This window comes from Hydractinia symbiolongicarpus, chromosome 12 (genome assembly GCF_029227915.1).
Source record: "Hydractinia symbiolongicarpus strain clone_291-10 chromosome 12, HSymV2.1, whole genome shotgun sequence".
Lineage (NCBI taxonomy): Eukaryota > Metazoa > Cnidaria > Hydrozoa > Anthoathecata > Hydractiniidae > Hydractinia > Hydractinia symbiolongicarpus.
In genome coordinates this window covers 23,334,946-23,361,157 of record NC_079886.1, presented here as the reverse complement: position 1 = coordinate 23,361,157, position 26,212 = coordinate 23,334,946, and the positions used below count along the sequence as shown (strand labels likewise).

General features: G+C 33.8%; 3 protein-coding genes across 3 annotated transcripts; all 3 read right to left on the bottom strand.

Annotated features, from left to right (window-relative positions):
* Positions 1 to 4,406: 4,406 nt before the first annotated feature.
* LOC130621404 (uncharacterized) lies at positions 4,407 to 6,473 on the bottom strand. Its single transcript, XM_057436688.1, has 4 exons — positions 6,330 to 6,473; positions 5,429 to 5,799; positions 4,830 to 5,328; positions 4,407 to 4,688 (listed from the first exon to the last, which is right to left on the bottom strand). Exons 1-4 carry the CDS (start codon positions 6,471 to 6,473, stop codon positions 4,407 to 4,409), a joined length of 1,296 nt encoding a protein of 431 aa, XP_057292671.1.
* Positions 6,165 to 13,840, bottom strand: LOC130622208 (protein argonaute-2-like). The gene is made up of 3 exons (XM_057437643.1): positions 13,710 to 13,840; positions 7,336 to 10,083; positions 6,165 to 7,025 (listed from the first exon to the last, which is right to left on the bottom strand). Exons 2-3 carry the CDS (start codon positions 10,075 to 10,077, stop codon positions 6,753 to 6,755), a joined length of 3,015 nt encoding a protein of 1,004 aa, XP_057293626.1. The 5' UTR covers positions 10,078 to 10,083; positions 13,710 to 13,840; the 3' UTR covers positions 6,165 to 6,752.
* Positions 13,841 to 15,111: 1,271 nt separating this feature from the next.
* LOC130622209 (26S proteasome regulatory subunit 8) lies at positions 15,112 to 22,059 on the bottom strand. Its single transcript, XM_057437644.1, has 14 exons — positions 21,812 to 22,059; positions 21,424 to 21,495; positions 20,134 to 20,203; positions 19,940 to 20,037; positions 19,565 to 19,621; positions 19,420 to 19,488; positions 19,038 to 19,136; positions 18,111 to 18,173; positions 17,875 to 18,038; positions 17,719 to 17,801; positions 17,111 to 17,286; positions 16,423 to 16,533; positions 16,003 to 16,089; positions 15,112 to 15,537 (listed from the first exon to the last, which is right to left on the bottom strand). Exons 1-14 carry the CDS (start codon positions 21,908 to 21,910, stop codon positions 15,484 to 15,486), a joined length of 1,302 nt encoding a protein of 433 aa, XP_057293627.1. The 5' UTR covers positions 21,911 to 22,059; the 3' UTR covers positions 15,112 to 15,483.
* Positions 22,060 to 26,212: the final 4,153 nt, after the last annotated feature.

Genomic DNA, 26,212 nt, shown 5'->3' with positions numbered 1-26,212 from the left:
GTTGCTACTTATAAAATTTCCCGCCTCTAGTAATTCCGCCTTGGTATTGATGTACGTATAATATCTATTGAGTTTGTACGATTTTTACACTAAAAATTACCTTCGCATTCATAGCAGAAAAAAATTCTGTGTAACAGTGTCTTGAGTGCAACGCTGCAGCCAAGTTGGATCAAATCCAAACTTGCCGCAGCGTTTAGTGGAGCCCACATGCTGTTATGAGCATGTTTTATTGTTATTATGAAAATCATGTGTTTTTTCTATTGTATAAAACCAACTATTTTAAAATTTAATGTGACCAAAAAAGGTCATTCGCCGAGGAGCGCCGCGCCGTGTTTTCTATATGCTGACCCAGTACAAATTTTCTTACCACTACAAAATCAGAATAGTTAAGGTGGAAAAAATTGCATTTAAGAGAAACTGAATTTCATATCTCAGTTAACGAGCCTATGTGGATTCAGGCTTACAAGGGCATGTTTGAATCCATGCTGTAATTGTCAACTTGCCCTGCTAAAAGAATGCTTTTAAATTAATAAATTATTAACATTGCTTAGTAGGGAAATCAAACAATTTAAAAAAAAATATAAAAAAACCCTGTTTAAAAATTACTCCTTTTTATCCGCAAAGCTGTTCTAGTACCCGGGTATATGGATTATCTTAGGAAAGGCAAAAATGCTACTTCATCCCAAGACCAATTAAGGTGCGACATGGCTTGAAATGGCTTAAAATGTTTAGAACTGTTGACGAATGAAAACGTGTAAAAGTTTTTCATCACGCTTTGTCCTATAGTTTTTATGTTTATACATGGCGCGTAATTCCAAGACCTTGTTGTTGTTGTTAAAATAATACTAGTTCGGTTTTAACCATATTTAGAGGGCGGAGATATAATGTCCTTACTGCAAATATGTTTAAAGATATATCTTGCTTGCAATCAGATGACAATTAATCGAGCTATTAGGGTCTCTGGGATTTGAACCAAAATATTCTTTTTTCGTTACTACGTTCTAGCTTACCTTGTTTACCTTTTTCTAATAGGAGCATATATCATACGATGTATTAGATTAATATTTTTTTATTCTATATTGCAATGTCAGCTTCTTACTGTTTTATAATGTTTCCACGTTCAGTGTCTCCTGTATTATATGTGAAATGGGTTAAGGGCAGAAACTTTCGCGGGCAAAAATTTTCGCTATGTATTTAAAAAAGTTTAAGTTTTAAACATTTTAAAGGAAGATTTGTGAATTTTTTTGCTACTACTTAACAAGAGAGCAGAGACTCTTACCACCAATCGAAATAGTTAAGGTGGCAGATATCATTTATAGGCTGCTAATTGGGCTTTTGCGTAAAAATTGATTTGCAAATATTTAACATTCACCTTTGGATATTAACAGTTGCAAAGAATTCAGCTGGAAAAAAAAAAGATCTTGTTATTCAGTTTTGCTTTTTGTTTAAGTTCCGGTTGACGATAACAATATGTTAAATATATTAATTCGGGCATATGACTTCATAATAAAATTAGTACGAGAAGTTTGATTGATCATGACATTGTTTTTATTTTATTTTAACGGATATTTCGTCTTGTTACTACAAGACATTATCAACGCAAATTGTTACAATTATCTTACAAGTTTTTTAAATATAATTTTCAACAACTACATAATACACAGAGGACGTATAAAACAATACAGTAGACATCCGTTAATTCGAATGCCGCTTAATTCGAACTTTCCGTTATTTCGAACAAATCACCAAGTCCCTTGAGTTTGGTTTAATAAAGTCTTATATTTTGAGCTGCTTAATTCGAACTCCGCTAATTCGAACATTTCGCTAATTCGAACATTTTTTAGTCCCAAAGATCCATTATGCTCATTAATTCGAAATTTTGTGTATCGATAAGTAAAATCTTAAGGGAAAATAAAAGAAACGTTTTCATTTTTATTCATTTTTATTGCATCAATGGTGGCAAAATTTCTTTTAATTTATCAATTAAATGAAGTTTACAAGGAATTTGGAGGCCTTGCCCATCACCAAGCAAACAACGTCAAAATATTTTTATAAAAAGTTGTAGTAAAGTTATAATAAAGTTATACTAGCATAACACCTTTAAACGTTTATTAAAATTCTTGTTTTTTCTGAACTTCCGATAAACATTCGTTAATTCGAACAAATAATTTAGTGCCTTGCGTGTTCGAATTAACGGACGTCTACTGTACTTAACAAAACATATAACACATAACGGCAAACCCAAGGGTATTTAAATTATATACCGTTGGTAAGGGTAACGTCCACCGCGCGGAGCACAAATGCACTCCTCCCCTTGTTGACTGTAAATAATTGAATTTCCGCGCCCGAAGGCGTAGGAAATTCTTTAAAACCGTCGTTTTTTTCTTTCGGAGCATTTTTTGAGAAAAAATCGACCCTGGGATTTCACGTCGTCACAGATGTAAACTTCGTACCCAAGCTTCTTAACTACTGGGAAGTCTAGTATTGACGCTTCAGGCCAAAATTTGTATTTGATTTCGACAAAATTTGGCACAGTTAACAAAAAAAGTATGCTGGACATAATGGTGACATAATAATTTTGATTTTTGTCACCTAAATGTCATTTTAGGCCAAAATTGGTCCAAAAATTAGAACTACTTTATTTCCAACAAAATTTGGAACAGTTAACAAATAAAGTATGCTGAACATGATGGTGACATCAAAATTTTAATTTCTTCTTACCTAAATGTCATTTCAGGCCAAAATTGGTCCAAAAATTAAAACTACTTTATTTTTAACAAAATTTGGCACAGTAAACAATTAAAGTATGCTGAACATGATGGTGACATCCTTGTTACCTAAATGTCATTTTAGGCCAAAGTTGGTCCAAAAATTAAAACTACTTTATTTTTGACAAATTTTGGCACAATTAACAAAAAAAGTATGGTGAACATGATGGTGACATCAAAATTTTGGTTTTTTTCCACCTTAAATGTCATTTTAGGCCAAAATTGGTCCAAAAATTAAAACTACTTCATTTTCAACAAAAATTGGCAAACTTAACAAAAAAAGTATGCTGAACATAATGGTGACATCAAAATTTTGATTTTTGTTACCTAAATGCCATTTTAGGCCAAAATTAGTACAAAAATTAAAATTACTTCATTTTCGGCTAAATCTGGCACAGTTAACAAATAAAGTATGCTGAAAATGATGATGGTACAAAAGTTTGATTTTTTGTAACCTAAATGTCATTTCAGGCCAAAATTTATCCAAAAATTAAAACTGCTTTATTTTCGACAAAAATTGACACAGTTAATAACAAAAGTATGCTGAAAATGATGATCACATCAAAATTTTGATTTTTTGTCAACTAATGCCGTTTTAGACCATAAACGTTTCAATCGCAAGACTTTCAACCATGAATGATAGGCTGTATTTTTTGTTAGCAATTTCTTTTAAAATGTGAGTTTATTATGACACGTTTCGTTTTGTTTGCGTTTGTTGTAAGATATGTCACTGGTGTGCTTTATCTTCAGAGGTTCATGCACCAAACCCCTTCGAATGTTTGGCACAATAACACAACGAATTAGCAGGTTTTTATCAAATATTTTGGTAGCGCGCGGAAATTCTTAGAGCCCCCAGGGCTTCTTGTATTTATTTAAAACAATTTTAATGGAACAGACAATTCCTGTGCATTAAACGTGGGATTGTTATCACGAATATACATGGCCTCAGCTATTTTTCTCTTTTTAAAGTGGTGAACATTATCTATTAAAATACTGAAGTTCTTTTATTCAGCAAGTGGGTGATTCTCAGTGACTGAATGTTTTAGGATGCGAGAGTTCTTATCGCGCTTTTGGTGATCTATCATTCTTTCATTTAGCCTTCTCGCTGTTTCACCAATGTATGTGGCATCGCACGATTCCACCAGACAAGAATATTTGTACACAGCACCATGTTTGTGTTCATCCTTGGTTCTGTCTTTCACAGAAAATAGCGAAGATAACTTTCGACATTGATAAGCAATGCGTGGCTTGACATTGGCAGGTAGAAACTGTTTAAAAGTGTTATTTAGACGCTTTACTAAGCACTTACCAGGATCTCCTTTGTATGGTAGAACCATGAAAGGTGTTATTGGAGGTTCATTGGTGTCTTCATTAGACACAGTGTCGGCATTTTGAATGTTGAAATTTCATCGTGTGTTTTTAGTTACATTGGATACAACTGCTTCTGGATAATCATTGATATTTATAAACACATTTTTTAATTGATTTAGTTCGTACTTCAGATCTTGTGATTAAGAGCATATATTAAACGCTCTCAACACCAACAATTTATCCGTTCCAACTTTCCATGGGCGTGGTGCAAATGAATTCCAGTGCATGTATATGGCAGTGTTAGTGTCTTTCCGATAAATGGATGTTTTAAATGAATTTCACTTTCACATCATGAAAGGCTATGTAATTGTCGTTTTCAACTTCATATGTGCACTGGATATTCGAATGGTAACTATTAAGTGTGACCAGCACATTGTTTATCTGTTTTTCATTAACAAAACATATAGTGTCATCTACATAATGCTTCCAAAATTTTACTGAATTTTCTAGTTTTGGGACTATTTCATTCTCCAACTCAAACATGAAGATATTTGCTAGGACTGTTCCTAGAGGCGAGCCCATTGCTACACCATCAGCTTGAATATACAGCTGGTTGTTAAAACTGAAATGTACATGTTTTGTACATAAGATTAATAGATGTTTCATTTCCTCTCGCTTAATTTTTGTTTCTATAACTTTTTCAGCATATATCTTTTTTAATATTATGTCTATCGTTTGTTCCAAAGGGACGTTGGTGATTAAACTAGTGACGTCAAAAGATAGTAGTTTGTAGTTATGAGGTATCTTCTCTCCTTTCAATGATGATATGAAATCTAAAGAGCTTTCAGTAGTATATGTTGACTGTGTCAGTGGTGTTAACAATTTCGCAAGGTACTTTGATGTGTTATAAGTAGCAGATCCGATATTCGATATGATGGGTTGTAATGGTAAATCGTCAGCTACTGTAGGATTAGGTGGTATTTTGCGAACCTTGGCGGTACCATAAAACTGAGCCGGGCTGGAACCTTGTGGACACAACTTTTTGTATTCGCTTACTGTGAGACAAGGTTTAATTTTTCTAAGTGCTCTCTGAACTTGACCTTCCAGTTTTGACGTAACATCTGATCGTAACATTTTAAACTTTTCAGGTATCAGAAGTTTTTCACATTTCTCAATATAATTCGTTCGGTCTATAATAACTACACCTCTTTCTTTATCTTGCTTCAGTACACATATATTACGATTGTTACTAAGATGTTTTATAATATTAAAGTCTTTGTATCTCTAACTGGTTTTGTCATGCTGACTGAAAATTGTTAGCGTTTTTGTTTTCAGAGCAATCTTGTCACTTTCGGTGAGCTGGATGGTATTTTTCAAATTCAGTTTCTAATTTTCGTGTATGATGCTTTGATGGTATTGCATAATCTAAGTTGTAGGATAAAGCTTCTTTTTCACAAGGACTCAAAACATACGAAGAAAAGTTATGTATAAAATTAGGTGAAAATCTTTTCACAACATGTTTGTTATCCGCAGTATACAAGATCTTAAGTTTTCTTTCATGAGTTGACGACCATTTCTCCGACTTATTTGCGATGACATTTCGTAACCGAAATCTTAGCGACTCAAAAATTATATTGGAAGGCAAACTTCTTCTTAACGTTCCGATTGATTTACGTAACAATATGTTAGGTATAGCTAAACTTGCGCTAATCCAAGATATCTAGCCAGAACGGATTGCGAATACTATCGAAGAAGAAAACTAAAATTCTTCAAATCAAAAATCAAATATTGCTCGATAGTGCTACTTATAAATTTCTCAAGCTATGTATTTCTAGCTATGCAATTTGTTTCGTCCGTCCAGATTTGAAGTTTTTCCCAACATTTTTCATTAACTGCAAAAATTTTTCCACGAAATTTGCAAAAATGAAACTTAGTCTCTCGCGAAAGTTTTACGACTTAAGTTTTCTTTTTTTCCCTCGCGAATCTTTTTTCCCGCGAAATTTTCTGCACTTTGTATTCTTTTTTTTTTGTGGGAATATCCATTAACGAAATGTGTTCAATTTAGAGAGATTAGAAGAAAAAAAATGCTGTTTTCAGGAGATATATCTTTTATGAAAAAAAAATAAGTTTTGATGTATTTCTAGAGATTTCGGTTAGATAAAATGTTTAAAAGAAGCATTATCTTGTGAACATAAAGGCTAAATTCGAGAGAATACTGATAAGTGCACAACCGTAAATACTTGGCCAAACCCCCTGGAACGTATTTGTAAGAAATGCCGTAGCCTTATTGAATTCAAAAATACTTAAAATCTCTCTGACAAATACACCTGGTAACCTACTTATAGAATTTTTGGGGTAGGGGCAATACAAAATTCGAAAAATCTTACCATCCATTTTAATTTACTGCCACCTCCCTGTGACGAATACAGAAAATCCAACTACCCTGTTCTTAGAAAGAAAATGATATCTGAAACAAGAGTTTTCAAAGACGTCATAAAGAACACAAGTAAATATGTTACACAACCCTGCATTGCAACAAAAATTAAAAAAACTCTTCAATAAGTCCCCTGCTACAATAAGGTTACCAAGAGTAGTTCCTTAGGGTTTAATTATTTATTTACAGTCCATAGAATGTTTTATTCCCCAAAACAAGTAAACAAACATTATACGTTTTCATATAAAATAATTAACAATATCCAGATTTTCAATTTTCTCGATATCCGATTTAGCAATCTCTTTGCCACCAGCTTTATCTAATAAGGCATTGTGATGTTCCCGTGCACGGAACGCCGCTAAGTGGGCGTAATATGTGGGCGCTGGATAGCTCACACTTCTCTCACAACGCGAGTATAAGTGACACAGGTGATACGTGAGGGTTTGCAGTTCATCAGGAGGCATGTTACTGTCGTCCCATAGTAAGTGATAATGTGTTGGTTTAGTGGTTCCCTAATGTTACAATTATAGATATTAGAAAAAAATACCAGAAGCAGGGTAGGTAAAATTCAAAGACGAACGCACGGAATATGGGTTTAGATTTTTTTAGTGTCAAGCAGAAAGATTGGGACTTCTTCTCAGGTAAATTGACACAGATTAACACGAATTTTCTTTCAAAGCTTTAACTTTTTTGCATAACTTTTTTTCTGTGAATTAGGCAAAAAAAAAACGATAATCAGACACACTTACATACTGTGTCACATGTCAAAAACATAAAGTTAACATGGAGACAATAAAAATTACAAGACTTGTACAAACTTACTTGAATTCCTTCATGCGAAGCCAAAAAAAAGTCGTACTCCGTAGGATGTGTGATGACAGTATCGACGACTGTACCAGGTGGGACATTTTTCATCTTTCCCACGCCGTCTCTCTCGTTAACTGGAAAAAGTCGTGTTTTGTGTCTCTTTTGAGCAACCAGAAATGTGATCTGTGGCTTGTAGTTCTTGTTTAATGAAGTGCAAGCTCTTCGTATGGCTGACATTTCGCAGTTTAGAACTTCTAGAAATTGTCCTTCACTCACACCATCTCTGTAGAACAAAATACGTTCTGGTTGATATTTAGTTCTTTCATTAAATTTCTTCAATAATTTCACCGTTATCTCTTCCATTTGTTTGATCACTTCCACGACCTGTCCATCATACTGCAAACGAACTTCAGTGTTATATTGAGACGCGTTCGGATCACATGATGCTACAACTGCAGCTATGGAAGGCTTCTTTTTCAAATCCCCTGGAGACGGGTGTGTTACATCAGCTCCCATTATCATAATAGGTCTATTCATGATTTTGGGGCGTGAGAATAAAGTTTGGTTTACGCCCTGCAGTTTTGAATTCAGCTTCAGGCATATATTATGAAGCGTTTGTGAGCTTGGTTTACCATCTCTGCCAAACATCGTTTTCTTCATTATAAATTGTGTTGGTATTTTTAGACACACATCACCAAGGTGCTTTATCCAAGAATACACTTGACTTTTGCGAAACACAAGAATCATAATAAGATCTGGTTTTCCTGTAGACTTTAAATCTTCGTACAACCTTTTGAATTCTTTTTCAACCTCTGGAAGGCTGCGATCATCGGCTCGACCATATTTCGGAAAATCGATTTCTAAACCACGGTTATGCCCTTCTGCGTATAATGCATCCACGAATCGGCTTTTCTCTTCATCCTTCACATTAGCTAGATCAAGCAAGCCCCACCTATTTATTTGCATGCCTTTTACAAACATAAACTTTTCTCTGTCTTTCTCCAAACCCATGTGCCATTTTCCGTCTTTTACACCCTGAAATTTCGTGTCTTGCATTGATTGCTGATTTTTGTATTTCAAAGATGGTGGTTGAAGAACTCTTGCTTGAATTTCCGCCATGTTGTTCGATACAGAAATACCAAAAGCTTTAGCGTAGGGATCCTCCTTAAATCCATCGTTGAGATTAGAAAGATTGCTAATTATTTTTTTCTTTCGTTCCGCAGGGGGCATAGCGGTCTTTCTAATTATATTAGCCAGCTCATCATCACTTAACATTTTTGAGCGTGGAGCAACTTGTTTCTTGAGTTCACATAACTCCATTGGTAAATAGATGGTCTTTTTAGGATCTCCAACATGCAAACACGGCAGATTTGGATACTTGAGCGTGAAATTATATTGTTGTTGAAAGTATTGCTGAATGGTTAACACTTTTCCATCGTCCTGTTTCATCTTCAAAATTGAAGCACGCTCCATCAACTTGTTAATACGATACTCACGCTTTTGTCCATCGGGTCTCAAAAATTTTATCTTCAACTGCTTTAACTCATCCTCAACCTTTCGGAAACCTTTTTTATCGGGTATTTCTTTCAGTTCGTTTGGCGGTCTTGCAGAAGGATGATGCCTCGGTCCACGTACAGGTGGCGCCAAAAGTGTGTTCACGAAGGTAGTAATTGGTGACTGTTCGTATGCTGGTTTATTTGCCATATCAACGTTCAGCATTGGTTTCCAACCCAAACGAACAGATTGAAACGTACCCACCCACAGAGATTTACCGCCACCAAGATCAATGACACCATTGGCTTCTTTCACAGGATTGAAATAACTCCTTCCTAAAGTCTCAAATTTTAACTGTGGAGTCATACCCAAAATGATGTTTAGGGCTTGGATGGAATCATTAGGACGAGTAGCGGTTGTACCTCTTCGCATATATTCCTCCACAGCGTGTTGAGTGTCCACAGAACCAACAAATTTTACTTTCACTGTCATTTCAATTTCTTTTACCGATTCTGCGTCTTGTTTTTCCGAAACAGTCCCAATAAATTCACCAGATGGGAAGTTCATCTTTTGGCATGTGTATATATTCTTTAAACCATCAAAAACAATGGAAGATGGACTCCCCATGACATCCTTTCCATATTTCCTCTTTAACGCTTCAATCACTTTAATAAGAAAAGGTCTGTCAGCTTTTCGTACTTCTCGTTTCCAAGGAAAATGAAATTGAACATCATAGTGATATATCATGCGATTTGGGATGTTGATTTTCATTTCGAAATGATTTGCGTGCACTGCTATCTTGCGACCATCTGTTCCGTAATTCTTTTTTCCAGGTTCTACATGTGGCGGTTGCATTTGGTTACTAGTGGCACCAACAGATCCTCCAGCTCCTTGGACAATCATAGTTTTTTGACTTTTTCTTTTAGCTTGCTCTGGAACTAAAGATGGCGGAGGAACGTGCTTAACTTTCTGCTCTTGCAAAGGAATAGTAACCACGCTGATCGAAGATGAAGCGCCTTCCTTTTTTGCGATAGCATCAGGTTCAGATTGTATTTTATTTATTTCATTAGATTGTATGCTAATTTCTTTAATTTTTGGAGATATGTCTTCCACGTTCACTGTTTGTTTTGATGACGCTGAAGCAGAAATTGTCTCACTTTTTGTCGGTTCAGATGAAGACGATGCAGATGCTTGAGGTGCATTAGTAGAAGAAGGTTTACTTTCATGTTGAGTTTGTCTTCCTCGCTTTTTTTTCTTAGGCATTTTGCACTATAAAATGTTTATTCAAAAATTCAAATAAACTGATTGCAAGTCTAATATTTATAAGGCTGCAATTTTGTAGTGTTTATACGCAGCCTGAAGTACCCTGAATGAGAATAAAAACAAGTCATTTTTTGAAAAAAAAATTCCTTAGATTTTAGGATTTGTAGTAATCTTTTTCTGGTTTTTTTAGCAAGTTCATAAACAAGTTATTGGCAGTATATTAAAGAATGAAAATAGAAAACTTATGGCATCAAATTTAGCACTTTATTTTGTGTCTGTTGACAACAATTTTTGGTGTTTAAGTATTATGATAACCCAGAGAGAAAATAAGATATAAAGCTTGACAATAGATTTCACAAAGAGCAGCAAAAAGTTCTTTAAAATTTAGGAACAATTTCCCATCCAATATTGAACGTTCAGTACTACACATTAACTGCAAGACGACTGAGGCTGAGATGGCGATTTCACTTGTATATAAATTTAATATAAATTGATAATTTAATATAAATTGATAATATAATATAAATTGATTGGGCGCTTGGTGAAATTAGAAGTAAGTCCAGGCTTCCACACAACTTTACACTCATAATATCAAGGATAAAATAGTCAAATGATCCGTTTACAAATGGTCTATTTAGCAGTGAACATCCTTTTTAACTGATCAGATTTTTTAGGCAGAATAACATCAAGAGTTTTAATTCACAGGAAATATTTTGCAGTGTAATTTTGATGGCAATCAAATACTTTCATTTTTGAGTTATGATCCTATACCTCAAACCATTTTGTTTTAGAAACAGCACGCATCTTAGTAACTACATTTATGTTAGTTCATTTTTTACACAAAAATGCGTCAAATCTACCTTTCCTTTTAGAAGTAGACACACACAGAGAGTTAAGGCCTAGTTTCCATTTGACTGCATTCTGATAGAATGCAAAGATCTCTGACTTTAAGACTTTCGTGTATTAGGGTTTTTAGTGTATTATTTTATACTAGCTGTAAGCACTTGACTAAATAGACAAAATTTAGATCATTTTAAAATGGAAGATCTTGCTCTTAAATTAGGCTTCAAGTGTTAAACAAAAGCAAAACAGGGTTATATATAGATGCCAACCAGTGTGGCCATTAGGGGACGGCTAAACTTTCTGTAACACTATTGCCAAAAATATAGCAAAACATTTTTTAAAACCGCCTTTTTAATTTTTGTTTGTGGGTTAACCTAAATCCTCTTAAATATGCAAGAAGTGTCCAGAGTTACAAAACACTTATGCTAGCATTGTTCTGGGGCTTGAAGCACATATTCCAGTAGTACACTTGTTAATCCAGGTTAGTCATGAATAATAAAACAATGATAACATAGAATTTTGAACCAGTAAAAAGAATTGCCAGATTCAAAGGATTATTATTTAAAAAGTGTCTGGAGTTAAATGACAGATACATAACACGATTTGTCATACAACTTGATGTATATACTAACTTTCTGAATACGATTTACAAATGTTATTTCCTGTATACACGTTACAACAAGTTGTGCACTTTCTTTTCTGTGTTTTTATAAAAAATTGCAGATGCAGAGGATGTATTAGTGATAATAATTGTTGTGATAGTTGAAAGAATAAAAGGAAATTTAAAAACACAAGAAAAGAGGGGAATGGACAAAACAGTAGCTACTAAGACGTCAAATTTAACTAAAGGTCTTTACAATTCGGAAATCTTCTTCTCATTCCCAATTGTATGCTTATAAAATCTAAAGAGCTTCTTCTTTTTAAAACTCAAAATTAAATTTTATTTGTCTCCTTTTTTGTAGATACTAAAAGTAGTAACCAACAGTAACCAGCAGTATTTCAAAGTGATCACCAGAGAATTACCAGTATTATGAAGTAACCACCAGAGAACTAGCCGTTGTTTTAAGTAACCCCAAGAGAACCAGCAGTTATAATTAATTTACTCCAGTCCAGGTGTTGTGATTGTTATGCACAACACTTCATGATCTTAAACTACCAAATATGAAAAATAAAAGGGCACCTATTTCCCAGGGGTTTTTTCTGATACTTTATGCTCTTGCTAACCAGATACTTTTAAGTTGTTTTCAAGAGATTCAAGAAATGGATTCCGTGAAGATTAATTTTCGAAAACATGAATAAAATTCGCGGAATTCTCAATAATTAACCAACTTAAGTTATTTATTTATTTATTTTGCCTAAAGGCAATAATGGAAACAAGAAGAACAGAACGAAAATACTATTTTCAAGAATAAAGTTCATTCTTTTAAAAAAAAATGTAACACGTTTCAAGGAAAAAACGTTCATATCAAAAGCATAATTTTTTTACTTGAACAGAAACCATGTGAGAAAAACAAACTGATATTTTCTGCCGGATGCCGTGATGTTTCTCCACAACATTTACTAATTCATTCATCAACATTTACTAATACCTTGTCTACCAAAGGAAAAAATGTCTCATATTTGGTTTACAACTCAGATATTAGTTCGTCATTTTAAAATATTAATTTTGTTTTTGTAAAAGGGGCTACGAAACAGTTAAAATGCTCACATTCGTTTTGCACAATGAACAGACAAGCGCACTTTGCTCGCTGGTTCAATATTTTTTTTCGAAAAGTATATTATAAGGACATGTTTCAACAAGACTCATTCTGGATGAAAACATGACCAGAGCTAGAGAAGATAAAAATTCTAGATATATCTATATGTTTGAGTCTGCAAATTACATACATGCCGAAAAAAAAAGCCAGTTTGTTTTTTGCAGCCATCAGCTAGACTTTCGTGTAAGTCACTAAAGTCGAAAACCAACAGCCGTTTCGTAGCAAGTTAAATTCTTGTGTGTGGTTTTAAAAGCCTTTTGTGTCTCAACTGTTGCATAAAGCCCGCGTCACACCGGTAATAAACATTAGGGAAAGTCATGAACTGTTGTGTAGATCATAAAATGTTCCACATTCGAAGCGGTAGTTGTGCTTATTTCGTTTTATCTATTTAACTGGTCGTTCTTTTGTGGTCACTTAAAAAAATGCTGGTTCTCCGTTGGTTACTTCAAAATACAGGTGGTTGTCTGGTGGTTACTTCAAAATACTGCTAGCTACTGCTGGTTCCTATTTTTAGTAAAACGCTCCTTTTTATCCATATCAAATTTTATGTGGGTAAAAAAAACTTGAAAAAGCTTTTTTTGTCTTCTAACTTACTGCAGATAATTTCTGAGTGCTGATTGGTTAGAAGTTCGTACAACTTGTCATAGAATTAGAGCATGCTGCTATAAACTTTTTTGTTGCATTTGACTTGTAGTAACTGGTACGTTTTGCAAAATTTTAAATATGATTTGTCTCGTCAAATCGTACCGTATCTGATGTGTATTTTCAAATATATTGGCAAAAATAGCAACCTAGCTTTCAACTAAAATTGAAATATTGAAAACAAATATCTAATAAAAAAATCAGAACATGTAGCTATATGTATATGTAATTCAATCAATGCTTAAAAATGAAGTTTTTTGACTTTTGTGACTGCAATTATTTTTAGATGATTGTTTTTAGCTCTAGATAGCTAGCTAGCTACCTTAACAACGTTCTCTAGAAGAAGCAAATTTTTTTTTCTATTTGCTTTAAAACCCAAAGAATGCTTACCTGCTGTATGTAGCAAGTTCGTTTGATAATTCTGGGGAATCCCAATCATTCGTCATCGCCTTTCTTATTTGTTTTTGTTGACAAAACTTTTTATTTGTATTCTAGTTCCGAGAAAACGATAGTGAAAGTACCACCATCCGTCGTATTGACAAACCTTTTACCTCAATATCGGTGTGTTGAACCAAGACATTAAGTTTTGTTTAGTTATATGGACGGGGGGGGGGGGGAGAGAAAAGGGCAAAGAACCTTCATTCCATCTTTTTCAACATACAGAGACATAACTTTTATTTTAGTTCTAACATCGTAGTTAACCGTTTTTAGATTTAAATAACGTTTAATCCGAAGATGCTGAATTTAAAGGCACAATCGATTGAGCCTCGTTAGTCGCTTGGTTGTCTTTTTTGAAAACAAATTCGTCGACCCTAGATTCTGGATGTTTTGACGGGTATGATAACCCTTTGTTCTGACTCGCTGATCAAGTCACCAATCAAACCAAAAATTAAGAAACTTTTCATGCTAAACTCTGCGTCTATTTCTGAAATTAGAAACTTGTTTGTTACAATCATCACTGGAGAGTAAGTAGTTTTATTACGTTGTTGTTGAGAATTTTTAGAAGAGACTTTGAAACGAAAAATGCTATGTTTTTATTTTAAAATCAACCAGTCCAAAAATTAAAGAAACTTTTAGAACTAGGTATTTATTTGATATAAGAAACCCTTTTTTAACTAGGAAAATTAAGAAACTAAATAAGAAACGTTTGGAACTACAAACATGGAATTTAAGGTTACAAATAAGAATCTTTTAGAACTAGGCCGTTCGTCAGGTTTCTTATATAAAAAAAACCAAAAAAAAAACGTGTAGAACAATTATACTGCGAAATTATATTTCAAACTATTTATTACTCTTACTCTCTAAGATATTGCTTTTTCTATATCCCCCGTATCACAAAAAATCGAAACAAGATCCTGATGTTGAGGTTGGTGTGTACAGTACACTTTAGATCTTATTTTTCTCTCTCCCGACTGCATCCTTGTACAAATCCTGACGAAAGCTGATGCAAAAAAAGAAAAGAAAATAGGCGTGGATTTTTTTCTGCGAATTGTCTTGCGGAGTTAATTCGCGACATTTGCCTTGCAAAGAAATTAATCGCTCGTTTCATGTATATAATTATTCTTAATTTCTGTAGTATCCGACTTATTATAATATTCCAATAAAAATCGCAAATATATATTCGTACGAAGGCACAGGACCAAAAAAGTGCAGTTAAAAATGGAGGGGGCACTGAAAATAGCGATTAAGAAAAAAGAAATTTTTAGAAATTATTTTTTAATTTATGACACCTAGATTGGGGATAAAAATTCAATTTCAAAGTTTTACCGTGTTATGAAGAAAAAAAATTCAATTAGACAATTTGCATATATTTAACATTTGGACGCTGAATATACAAGCGAGGATACCACATGACTTAAACGCCTTATACAATGTCGGCGTGCATGCACCTAAGCAATGATGTCTATCTTTATTGTGATGCATCTTTTTGTCATAAATTTTACATTTTCGTCACCAATAGATCACCTCCTTTCGCGGACAGGAAAACTCTCTCCCGAGAAGAATGACAAATTGGCCACATGAAAATGGCAACAAAGGGAAAGACTCCTAAAAAAGCTTGCAAGCCAGCCTTTGTAAAAAATCCTTTTTAAATAAAAAGTGAATGTACATGTTCACGCCGAAATTTTACAAAGTTAGAAGAACACAAAAACTTAACGAAAATTATCTATTTCCACAGTTTCTTAATCGACATATTCTTTTCGGAATCTTTCTGCATCACCTATAAAAGACAAGTCGATCGTAAAAAAACTGTTATTCCCTTTCTTACTGAAGAATAATATACAATTAGCAAATAAAAATATTGACGACAAAATCAAACAAATTTTCCGAAACTACTCCTGACCATTTTACACAAGCCTACGGTGGACTTTGGTGGGACGTTTATGTAGTTAGGGGAATATTTATGGAAAGACATTACCTATTTAAATAGGGATTTTTGGTTTATTTTATTCTACTAAAGACAGTTTTATTACAAATACCCTGCTTTTTTAAAAATAACTAAGTAAGAAATTGTCCGGGCCCTCCCGGCTTTAGCCATCCATTTTCCAAGATTCCCGATCTAACGTATCACGTTAACTTAGAGACATTTTATCATTTTGAATCTACTTTAAGTTAGCAATAATCTAGTAGCTATTTCAAAAAAACTTGAATACTATTAGAATTAAATGATAACATAAAAAAATACCTTTGCCACTGCCATTTCAAAATCTTCTTGTGTCACGTGCACACGACGTTCACGGAGAGCATACATACCAGCTTCTGTACAAACACCCTAAAAAATAAATGGATTACATCTCACATGCGTGCTCACATGCAACGGACACCCAACTGCCCATAATTCAAACATTTCCATAACTGGAACGTTCTTCTGCCACGTGAAGTTACGTTTAATAACCTCGCATAAGTGACTTCCCATAATTCGAATATTTATAATTCGAACATCTCCATATTTGGAGCATTGGAGTATTTTTTAGATACTAGAACCACTGGACTGACAAACTTTGTATAATTGATACTCTATAATTCGAACGAAATCTTCGTTTCCTGTGCGTTCAAATTATAGATCCTGCTGTACATTGTAACATAATGAACTTTATTTACTAACCTTAATTTCCGCACCACTTGCACCAGGCATGGCTTCAGCAATTTTTTTCAAGTTGATACCACGTGTTAAGTTCATTTTACGAGAATGAATCCTCAAAATATCGGCACGGGCCTAAAGAATGTGAAAACATTGAAAAAGGCGATGAAGTTGTATGAAAAAAAAGTGGGATCTTAATTAAACCTTAAATATTCTTAGGATATAATATCGCATAAACGCAAAAGATTGTCAAAATCTTTAGGTTTTTCTGGACTCAATGGAAACGACAAATTATGTTTTTTAAGCAAGCGAAAATTTGAAATCAAGCTAGGATATGCCTAGAAAAAAAACACAGTTAGGCTTGGAGCACATTATAAATTAGTTGTTCTTAGCTGAAGTCCTTTTGCGTGCTAAAAAGAATTAAAAGGAAGAAAAAAACACGTATCAAAAGGATTCCTTGGAGTGCGTTTAAAAAATTCCCCTATCTGAGCCAGAATATGTCTTCATCATTACTGAAAAATTGAAAAAAAGCATGCGAGAGAAAATTTTCCTTTAAAGAAGAAACAAGATTGTTAAAAGCAAATTTCTGCTTTTTATCATTAACCAACATTATTCTGGTATAGCAAATTAAATTGCCAATCGTCTAAATATAAAAAGCCTAACAAGTCCTGGGGACGAGGTTTTCATTTCACAAGAAAACAAATCACATTACATCTTCATTAGGAGCAGGGAATTCAATTTTTCGATCTATACGTCCAGGTCTTAGCAACGCGCTATCTAATATATCTATCCGATTGGTGGCCATGATGACTTTAATGTTTTGAGTGGGTTCGAAACCGTCCAATTGATTCAGCAGCTCCAGCATGGTTCTTTGAACTTCACTGTCTCCTGAATAATGACAAATTAAGCACGGTGAGTTACAGAAAGAAGTAAACCTGTAATATCTCACCTGACAAAAATGTCAGAGAAAGCTATTTATATTATATTAACTATTCGTATATAATAAAATTTTGTCGCTTTCTTCCATTTAAAAAAAAATCGTTCTTTTCCTGTCAACCTTCCATGTAGACAGTAAGAAAAATAGATAGTACTAGTATATTAGATACTTTTAAATAGTTTTTAGTGAGTATTCTAAAATGTAATTCGCCGGACAAAATTTTTTGGCATATTTTGTCACTTTTGTCTGATATATAGTTATTTTGGTATAAATTAAATTTCATCCAACATTACGATTTGTTTTACAAATTAAACTTTCTTAAAAAGGGTGCATCGGAGGAAGAAATCACCAATCAAAAGTCACCACCAAGAAAATACTCTTACCTCCACCAGATCCACCAGAATCAATACGAGATGAACCAATTGAATCGATCTCATCCATGAAAATTATAGACGGCGCATGCTCGCTAGTAATAATAAAAAACATATGTTTTTATCATCACAAAGTAACAACGCCATTGACCGATTGTTCACACTTACCGTGCCAAAACAAAAAGCTCACGAACCATTCTTGAGCCTTCACCAATAAATTTCTGCACCAGTTCTGACCCCGAAACTCTTATAAAAGTACACTCCGTATGATGTGCAACTGCACGAGCCAACAGGGTTTTTCCAGTACCAGGAGGACCATATAAAAGTACACCCTATAGGAAAATAATTGCTATAAAATGGGTGCTATTGGGTGTGACGAAAAAATAAGACATGTCTAATAATACCTTAGGCTGGGCTATTCCAAGAGCTTCAAATAATTCCGGGTGTTTCACAGGAAGCTCAATAACCTATTATGAAAACGTGTGATAAATAAAACAAAAAAAATTGCTGAGAATAAAGAATATATGCCAGCTTTGACGTCCAAAAAGTAGCTTTACCAGATGATGATGTATTCACATAAAATAAAATTTAGCAGAGGTTTGTTGAGAGCTGAGTTTTGCTGAGAGCAGAGTTTTGTTGAGAGCTGAGTTTTGCTGAGAGAGGTTTGCTGAGAGCAGAGGTTTGTTGAGAGCTGAGGTTTGTTGAGATCAGAGGTTTGTTGAGAGCTGAGTTTTGTTGAGAGCAGAATTTTGTTGAGAGCTAAGTTTTGTTGAGAGCTAAGTTTTGTTGAGAGCGGAGTTTTGCTGAGAGCAGAGTTTTGTTGAGAGCTGAGTTTTGCTGAGAGCAGAGGTTTGCTGAGAGCAGAGGTTTGTTGAGAGCTGAGGTTTGTTGAGATCAGAGGTTTGTTGAGAGCTGAGTTTTGTTGAGAGCTGAATTTTGTTGAGAGCTAAGTTTTGTTGAGAGCTGAGTTTTGCTGAGAGCAGAGGTTTGTTGAGAGCTGAGTTTTGTTGAGAGCTGATTTTGCTGAGAGCAGAGGTTTGTTGAGAGCAGAGGTTTGTTGAGAGCAGATGTTTGTTGAGAGCTGATTTTGTTGAGAGCTAAGTTTTGTTGAGAGCAGAGGTTTGTTGAGAGCAGAGGTTTGTTGAGAGCTAAGTTTTGTTGAGAGCAGAGGTTTGTTGAGAGCAGAGGTTTGTTGAGAGCTAAGTTTTGTTGAGGGCTGAGGTTTATTAAGAACTGAGGTTTGTGGTAAGCTTAGGGTGTTCTTACACTAGCATGTCCTAATCCAAATAGTAGAAACACTCTATCTCAGGGATAAATGTAACGTTTCTTACTTCTTTAATTTCTTTTATTTGTTTATCTAAACCACCAATCATTTCGTATGTTGAATCAGGAACTTTTTCAACCATCATCAAACTAACAAGTGGGTCAACCTGAATTTAAAATATGCAAATCATAGAATCAAATTTCTTCATATTGTATGCAACACAACTGGTGTATCGTTATTACTTGGATCGCCTTATATTTTTTATTTATAAAAAGGCGCTTCTTCGATAAATTCCCCATATTAAATGAGCGCCCTTGGGAACTCGTTCAAGTTAATAGGGTAAGTAATAAAACAACCCACATTTATGCAATACAATTAACATGTATAAAAACTGTAGTAGAATGTTGTGCAAGGCCTTATAACCAACGAATAAAAATTAGTTTTTATACCTTATTTGGCAAGATTTTATGAAGTGTATAGCTATCATTTCTCAAAGCCACTCTAAGATTAGCTGTAATCTATAATAAAATTTGAAAATAAATAAAAATGTTCTTATAAATATAAACTATTTATAAGACACAAAAAATTCTTTACTTCGCTCATTTCGATTCCTTTGTCTAAATCTACAACATATTTGCCTTCGGGATGGACCTAGAAATAAATTTATACTGTTAATGGTTTATTAGGAGAGTATAGGACAAGAGTAAGTGTTTAAATAATAACCTGTTAGAAAAATATCCCTAAGGGTACAAATAAACAATTCACAATATGCAAACAGAATTATATACTCAAAAAAATTATCTGATTTCTGATTTTTTGATTAAAATTTAATTAAATAATTGATCTGCTACTAAGTCCTACTTTGAACAAAAAAACTCAGATTGGAACTAGTATTTTAGTAATAAGGGGACAAGTTAACACTTTTCTATTATGAGCTTCCTGGGCTGCAACAAAATGATTTAACTATACCTTAACTAAAACCTTCTTTTTGTCCATTGGTTTCACAACTTCTCCAACATACGAACCTTGCTCCTGCAGAAGCTGCAACTCTTCACGCAGTAGACGGACTAAAAACAAACAGTGTCCAAATAAAATTTCTGCAGTCCTTTATCAGCTACATAACCATAAAAAACATTGAGTATAATCTGTACAAAATATAACACCTTTTGCATTTAATTCATTACGCTGTGCTTCCAATCGCCTTAAATCTTTTACCTTTTCTGCAACTTCCATCTACGTAAAAATACATTGACTATAAATTTTAAAAAAAACACTCTGGGTCTAAATTAGCAGGTCGCTATTCGCAATTTACAATTTGAAATGTTGTCTTTGCGAATCATTCTACAAAATATTGCGAATCCCATTTTGTCATCATTCGTTTGTATGAGCTATTAATTTTCAATTCGCAATGTTGTCTTTGCGAATCATTCTACAAAATAAAAATGTTCAAATTGCGAATACCATTTTGTCATCATTCGTTTGTATGAGCTATTTCTATATTGGTTGCTGCAACAAAATAACCATTAACAAGGGATTAATGCCAAGTGGTCTACAGTCCTTCTCAACCCAGCTGCAAAGTTTTCTCTACACTCAGCACATTTTTATATTTTTCAATTATAACCCTGACACTATCAAATTTTATTTTTTATTTTTAGAATACGGACATAGAATTTATAGACAAAGAGAAACCTTCACTTCTAAAATTTGGCACGAACAAAAAGACAAAAGACCAATTTCGAAACAGCTAATAAAGCCTTTTGTAATGTTTAGCAAATCAGAAAAATAACTGTATTTTGGTGTTTCTGATGTTTATATCTAAACAGTATGATTGCCAACACTAACTTTATGTTGTTATGGACACACAAAATAGAGAGATATATATTTCTAACTTCAGTGGACTTATCCACAGGTTAACGACAAATCTGTTACATTAAAACTGGTATTTCGTTTGTCACACTGGCTAACATTGTGTTAAGCACATAAAAGATATTTTTTGGCAAAATAGCCAATGTAGTATATAATGATTTTCATGGATTTTCTACAAACTAACAGTCTTTATGTCAAAATGGTTGCATCATAGCTTTATTCCTCGTCCCTGTTACAGAGTAAATAATTTAAATACTTAATGCCAACTGGCGACTAGTTCTACAATACCAATTGCCTGTAAAAAAAAGACAGTAGCTGCAAATGGCCATAAGTAAATTTTTGTTGGTGTTTTCAATTAGGTTTTCTATGAATTTTTCGAAAGGCTAACAATTAGTTCTTAAATGTACTCAATTACATTGGTTTAGAAAACAAAATAAAAAAATGGTGATAAATTTGGGTTCTACAAAGTGTAAATGCAAAGAGATGTATCTACCCTTGGAAAGGAATAAAGCCATGTTAGCCTTCTACAGTACCGTTTTCATAATTTTTAAGCTAAATATGGCACTGAATTAACCGTTCCAACTGACCTGTGCTTCTTCTATTTTTGTGATATAATATTGCTGTAGACCTTCATGTGTTTTGTCATCCTCAACTTCCATCTAAGAAACAAACAAACACAACAGTTGAATATAGTTGCAAAACATTTTTGTGACTATAAAGAATGACAGAGCCAAATATTAGAGAAGTAAAGAAATAAAAAAAAAGAAGCAAAAGAAAAAAGAAATAAGATATTGATGCATCCGTCTGGAAAAGATCCCTTACCATATAAATATTAGGTATAACTCTCACTTAAAAAATGAAAATTTTGCATGACTTTCTACAGGCTGTAAATCCTGCACATGTTAAATTTATACTCCAATAATGGCATCATACAGTGTTTTTAAAGCAGTAAAATTAATTTCAAAAAAGGTTTACCTGTACAGACTGCACAGCTACTTTACCAGCCTTTTTGTCTGGCATAAGTTTTGTCCTTTCTGAAGGATAAGACGCCATGATTTTCATTCCAGCAGCCATGTTTGAGGATTTAATGTCTATTTATATACTGGTCAACTTAGTCCCTTAGCAGCAGCCTTTGTATTGGTTCAATGAAAAAAGTTTATATGTGTTATTGTTGTTACATAAACATAGTATTTACTTTGTCTAGAAAAAAAAAGACAACATTGTGAACATCTCAGTCTATCATAAATGTTACATTGCGATCTTAATGACATTACTATAGTGACCTTCGCAATCTTTGTGCCTTTTTAATAAATAAATAAAAATATAAAACGTTAGCAAAATAGATAAAGAAATAAATATAAAATTGTAAAGTATAAATCAATCAAATTGTATCAATAGAGCCTTTTTGAAACTCTACACTAACAAACTTTTTTGACACAGTTTGCTCGAGATACCATCATAGTATATGTGCCTTATGTTTCTTAAGGCTCAATGTCCAGTGTTAATAAACTGTAAATGACCACTCCAATCTTGTTTTGATAGACTAAGTAATGGTGATATAAGATTTGTGTTTTTCTAACATTAGGTTTCTGTGGGATTCAAAGAATAAAAAATTGATGCTTTACTACTACAATCAAAAAGTATGTTTATTTTTAAAATTTTCAAAATGGGTGCTTTTTGTGCCAAAATTTGGAGGTTTTTTTTAAATGCTGAACTCGTCCAAACTTTTTGCTGTTTCATGTCTAGCCGGCAACCTTGTCATAAAATGTCAAATGTTTGGCTAAGAGGCAGTTGTACTCAGCGTATAAACCTAAAAATTTGCATGTTTCTATAAATTTTGATCTGAGTTCAAATATGTTGGTCATTTTTGTTGAAAAAGATCAGAATATTTCAAACATGATGTTAACTACAGATCCAAGAATTAGTGTGACGGTCTGTTGTTTATTTATGGATTCCACCGTGATGTTATATTTGTATATATATTTTTTAATGGTAAGGTCTTTGGCTCTGGCAGTTATGTAGCAGGAATAAAGATTCAAAAGGATCCTTCCATACAAAAACAAATCTCCAAATCTCTTATGACAGGATGGTATTCAACTTTGTTCCCAGGTCACTTCGCCTTTTTTATAATATGGTGATAGAAAATTGTAACTCTAGACTAAGGAAGAATATCAAATCCTGTAACCACAAGCATTTAAGTACGCCGTTTCTATGTACATATTTTTACAGGGGACTCAGGACTTAAGTAATTTGGTTAGATTAAAAAACTTACACTGTACACTTTTCTGACTCAATTCCAATTTTTTTGGACATTTCCAGGTCATGGAGCATTGAGGGAAGTGCAAGTTAGGGCATTTTTGACTTTGGTTACTCGGCCTACACCAGCTGCAGAGTACTGGCCAAATAATGCTATTTGGTCATTTCGTGAAACAACCATAAAACTTCCTCTTGCAAAAATATTATGCCAGGTAATCATGCCAGGTGATCATATTTTTCACGCACTCCAATACTCTATTTTCCAGAGTTTTCCTCCTCAATTGCTAACTCATATGAGGTGCAGGCCTCATCAGGAAGAAAAATGCTGGCGTGCGAGCTTCTCACGTCATGATACTCTTTAATCATTTTGAGGCGTGCGATGTTCGCACAGCATAATATTAAATGGCGTGCAATAGCGTGTGCTCATATCTGTTTCATTTTTTTCTCGAGTAATCATAGAACTCGCATACAGCAACACTAATTTTGCCATGTTTTGCAAGAAGGGATATAATTTGTTGGGACGAAACTAAAATGTGCAATGCATTCATTATTCATTATTTTTGAAAAAAAAAATTATACGATGTAGCAACAGAATGAAGAAAAATTATAAAACGTGCATGTTACAGTCATAAAACTCTTTAGTTAATAACTTTTTTGTAAATATTTTTTTAGATGTAAATATTATTTTATTTTTAGATTTTTCAAAAGAAATATATCATTAAACATTAAACTGTTTTCTTTTTATAAAAAAATCCTCTCACATTATTGTTGCTTCGATCTTAAAACATCCCCCCAAAAACAAAAAGAAAACAAGCTTTGTGACGTCCTGTTTCTATGGCAATATTTTAAAATTATACAGATTGTTGTCTGAGTTATAAAGCAATGTTTGTTGAAAAATATTCAGAAAGCAAAGTCTGCGTGTGACAATTGATTACCATAACTATAATTAGATATCATGCTGACTCTGTGCTTGGGAAAGAATATGCTGGAAGTGATTTCATGTAAGTAGCTAAAGCATTTAAAGAAGTAAGAGAGAAAAGTTGAACTTTAAAATTTATTTATTTATTTTTTTTTAATTTAAAAAGAGCAACTAAACTAAAAAAAAAAATTTAATGGTGAATTAAAATTATTGTCTTATGTTTTTCTTTAATATAACTCGCAAGTAACATGATTTTTAAGATTTGCTTGCGAGCAGTTTATTTATTGCGTACTATATAATATTGCGTACTATATAATTTTTGCGTACTATATAATATTTTTACTCAGACAGCTTCAGGAAAAGTATTTAGGAAAGAGAAAGAATCTCTATTTTGCCTTTGTGGATTTAGAGAAAGCTTTTGATAGAGTGCAACATAAAGTTATTTGGTGGGCTATGAGAAAATTAGGTGTGGATGAGTGGCTAGTTACGATGGTACAGTCTATGTACAGCAATGCTAGAAGTCGTGTCAGGATTAAGGATTCACTTAGTGATGAATTTAGTGTAAATGTTGGTGTACATCAGGGTTCTGTACTTAGTCCTTTGTTGTTTGTTCTAGTCTTAGAAGCGCTGTCGATGGAGTTCAGAACAGGTTGTCCATGGAATAGTGGAGTTATTGTATGCAGATGATTTGGTTCTCATAGCAGAGTCGATGGAAGAATTAGTTGAAAAGTTTGAGAAGTGGAAGAAAGGACCAGAAGAGAAAGGGCTAAGGGTGAACACAGCAAAGTCTAAAGTCATGATTAGTAGCATTGCAGCCAAGTGTGACCTTGTAGTTGGAAAGTGGCCTTGTGGAGTTTGCAGGAAAGGGGTTGGTAGTAACTCAATATTTTGTCAGACTTGCAAGCATTGGGTACATAAGAAGTGCAGTAGTATTGGTGGAAAGTTAAGAGCTGACATCCAGTTTGTATGCAAGCGTTGCAAAGGTGAGATTATAGAGAATGAAGTATTTCTAGCTTCAATGATGTACAACAGTGGCTCGTTAGAGATAGTTGAGAACTTCTGTTACTTAGGTGATATGTTGGGCAGTGAAGGGGGTGTTGGAAGAAGGGTTACTTGCAGGATAGGTTCTGCTTGGAAAACGTTCAGAGAGTTACTTCCTTGGTTGACTAGCAGAGTCTTGTCAATTGAGTTAAAAGGTAGGTTATATGAGGCCTGTGTAAGAATGACATGGGCAGTGAATCAGGAAGATCTTGACCATTTAGAAAGGAATGAAATAAAAATGTTTAGGTGTAATGCTGGTCTGAGAGACAGAAAAAGTTCAGGTGAGCTAAGAAGCAGGCTAAGTATCCGTAGAGTTAAAGATGTTATCCAGATAAGAAGATTGAATTGGCTGGGGCACTTGGAAAGAATGGAGGAGGAGAATTGAGTAAGAAAGTGTAGGGACTTGATAGTTCCTGTGGCAAAGCCCAGAGGCAGACCGAGAAAGACTTGGCAGGAGGTTATAAGGACAGACTTGAAACAGAGGAAGTTAAGTTTAGATCTAACACAGTTTAGATCAGATTGGAAGAGGGTCATTAATATACCCCGTCCAACCCATGCTAGCATGGAAAATGGACGTTAAGTCAAGAGTGATGATGATGATACTCGCATTAAAAAGATTACTCTTATTTACTTTACTCGCACTCGCATTGCACTCTCACTCTGAATTATTTTAATTGCATTTATTTGTACCAGTACTCTCAAAGATGTGTTGCTTTACTCGCAATTGGCACTGTATATTATTCCCATACGCCTTCATTGAACTGGAAGACAATGGAAAAATAGGTTGTTTCAGATGTTTTGCTGACGTCATCAGTGCAGATTAAAAAAAAAATGGCGAAATTTAGTATATTTTTTGCCTGTAATGTGTAGAGGTTGAAACGCTGATAAAAATAATGTATAGGATCATACTTTCAACAAATGCCTAAGGAGATGAGTATAAAAATTTTGCTGATGTCAGCAAAGACCTGCCAAAATAATTATTTTTTTTTAGAAATTTGTATATATAACTTTTGTCTTCATTGTATAGATCTTAAAACGCTGATCAAGAAAATGTATAGCATACAACAACAAATATATACCTACAACGACTTATACAACGACCTACCACAATCTACAACGACCTAAAAATCATCTACAACGATCTACAATGACCTAAAAAC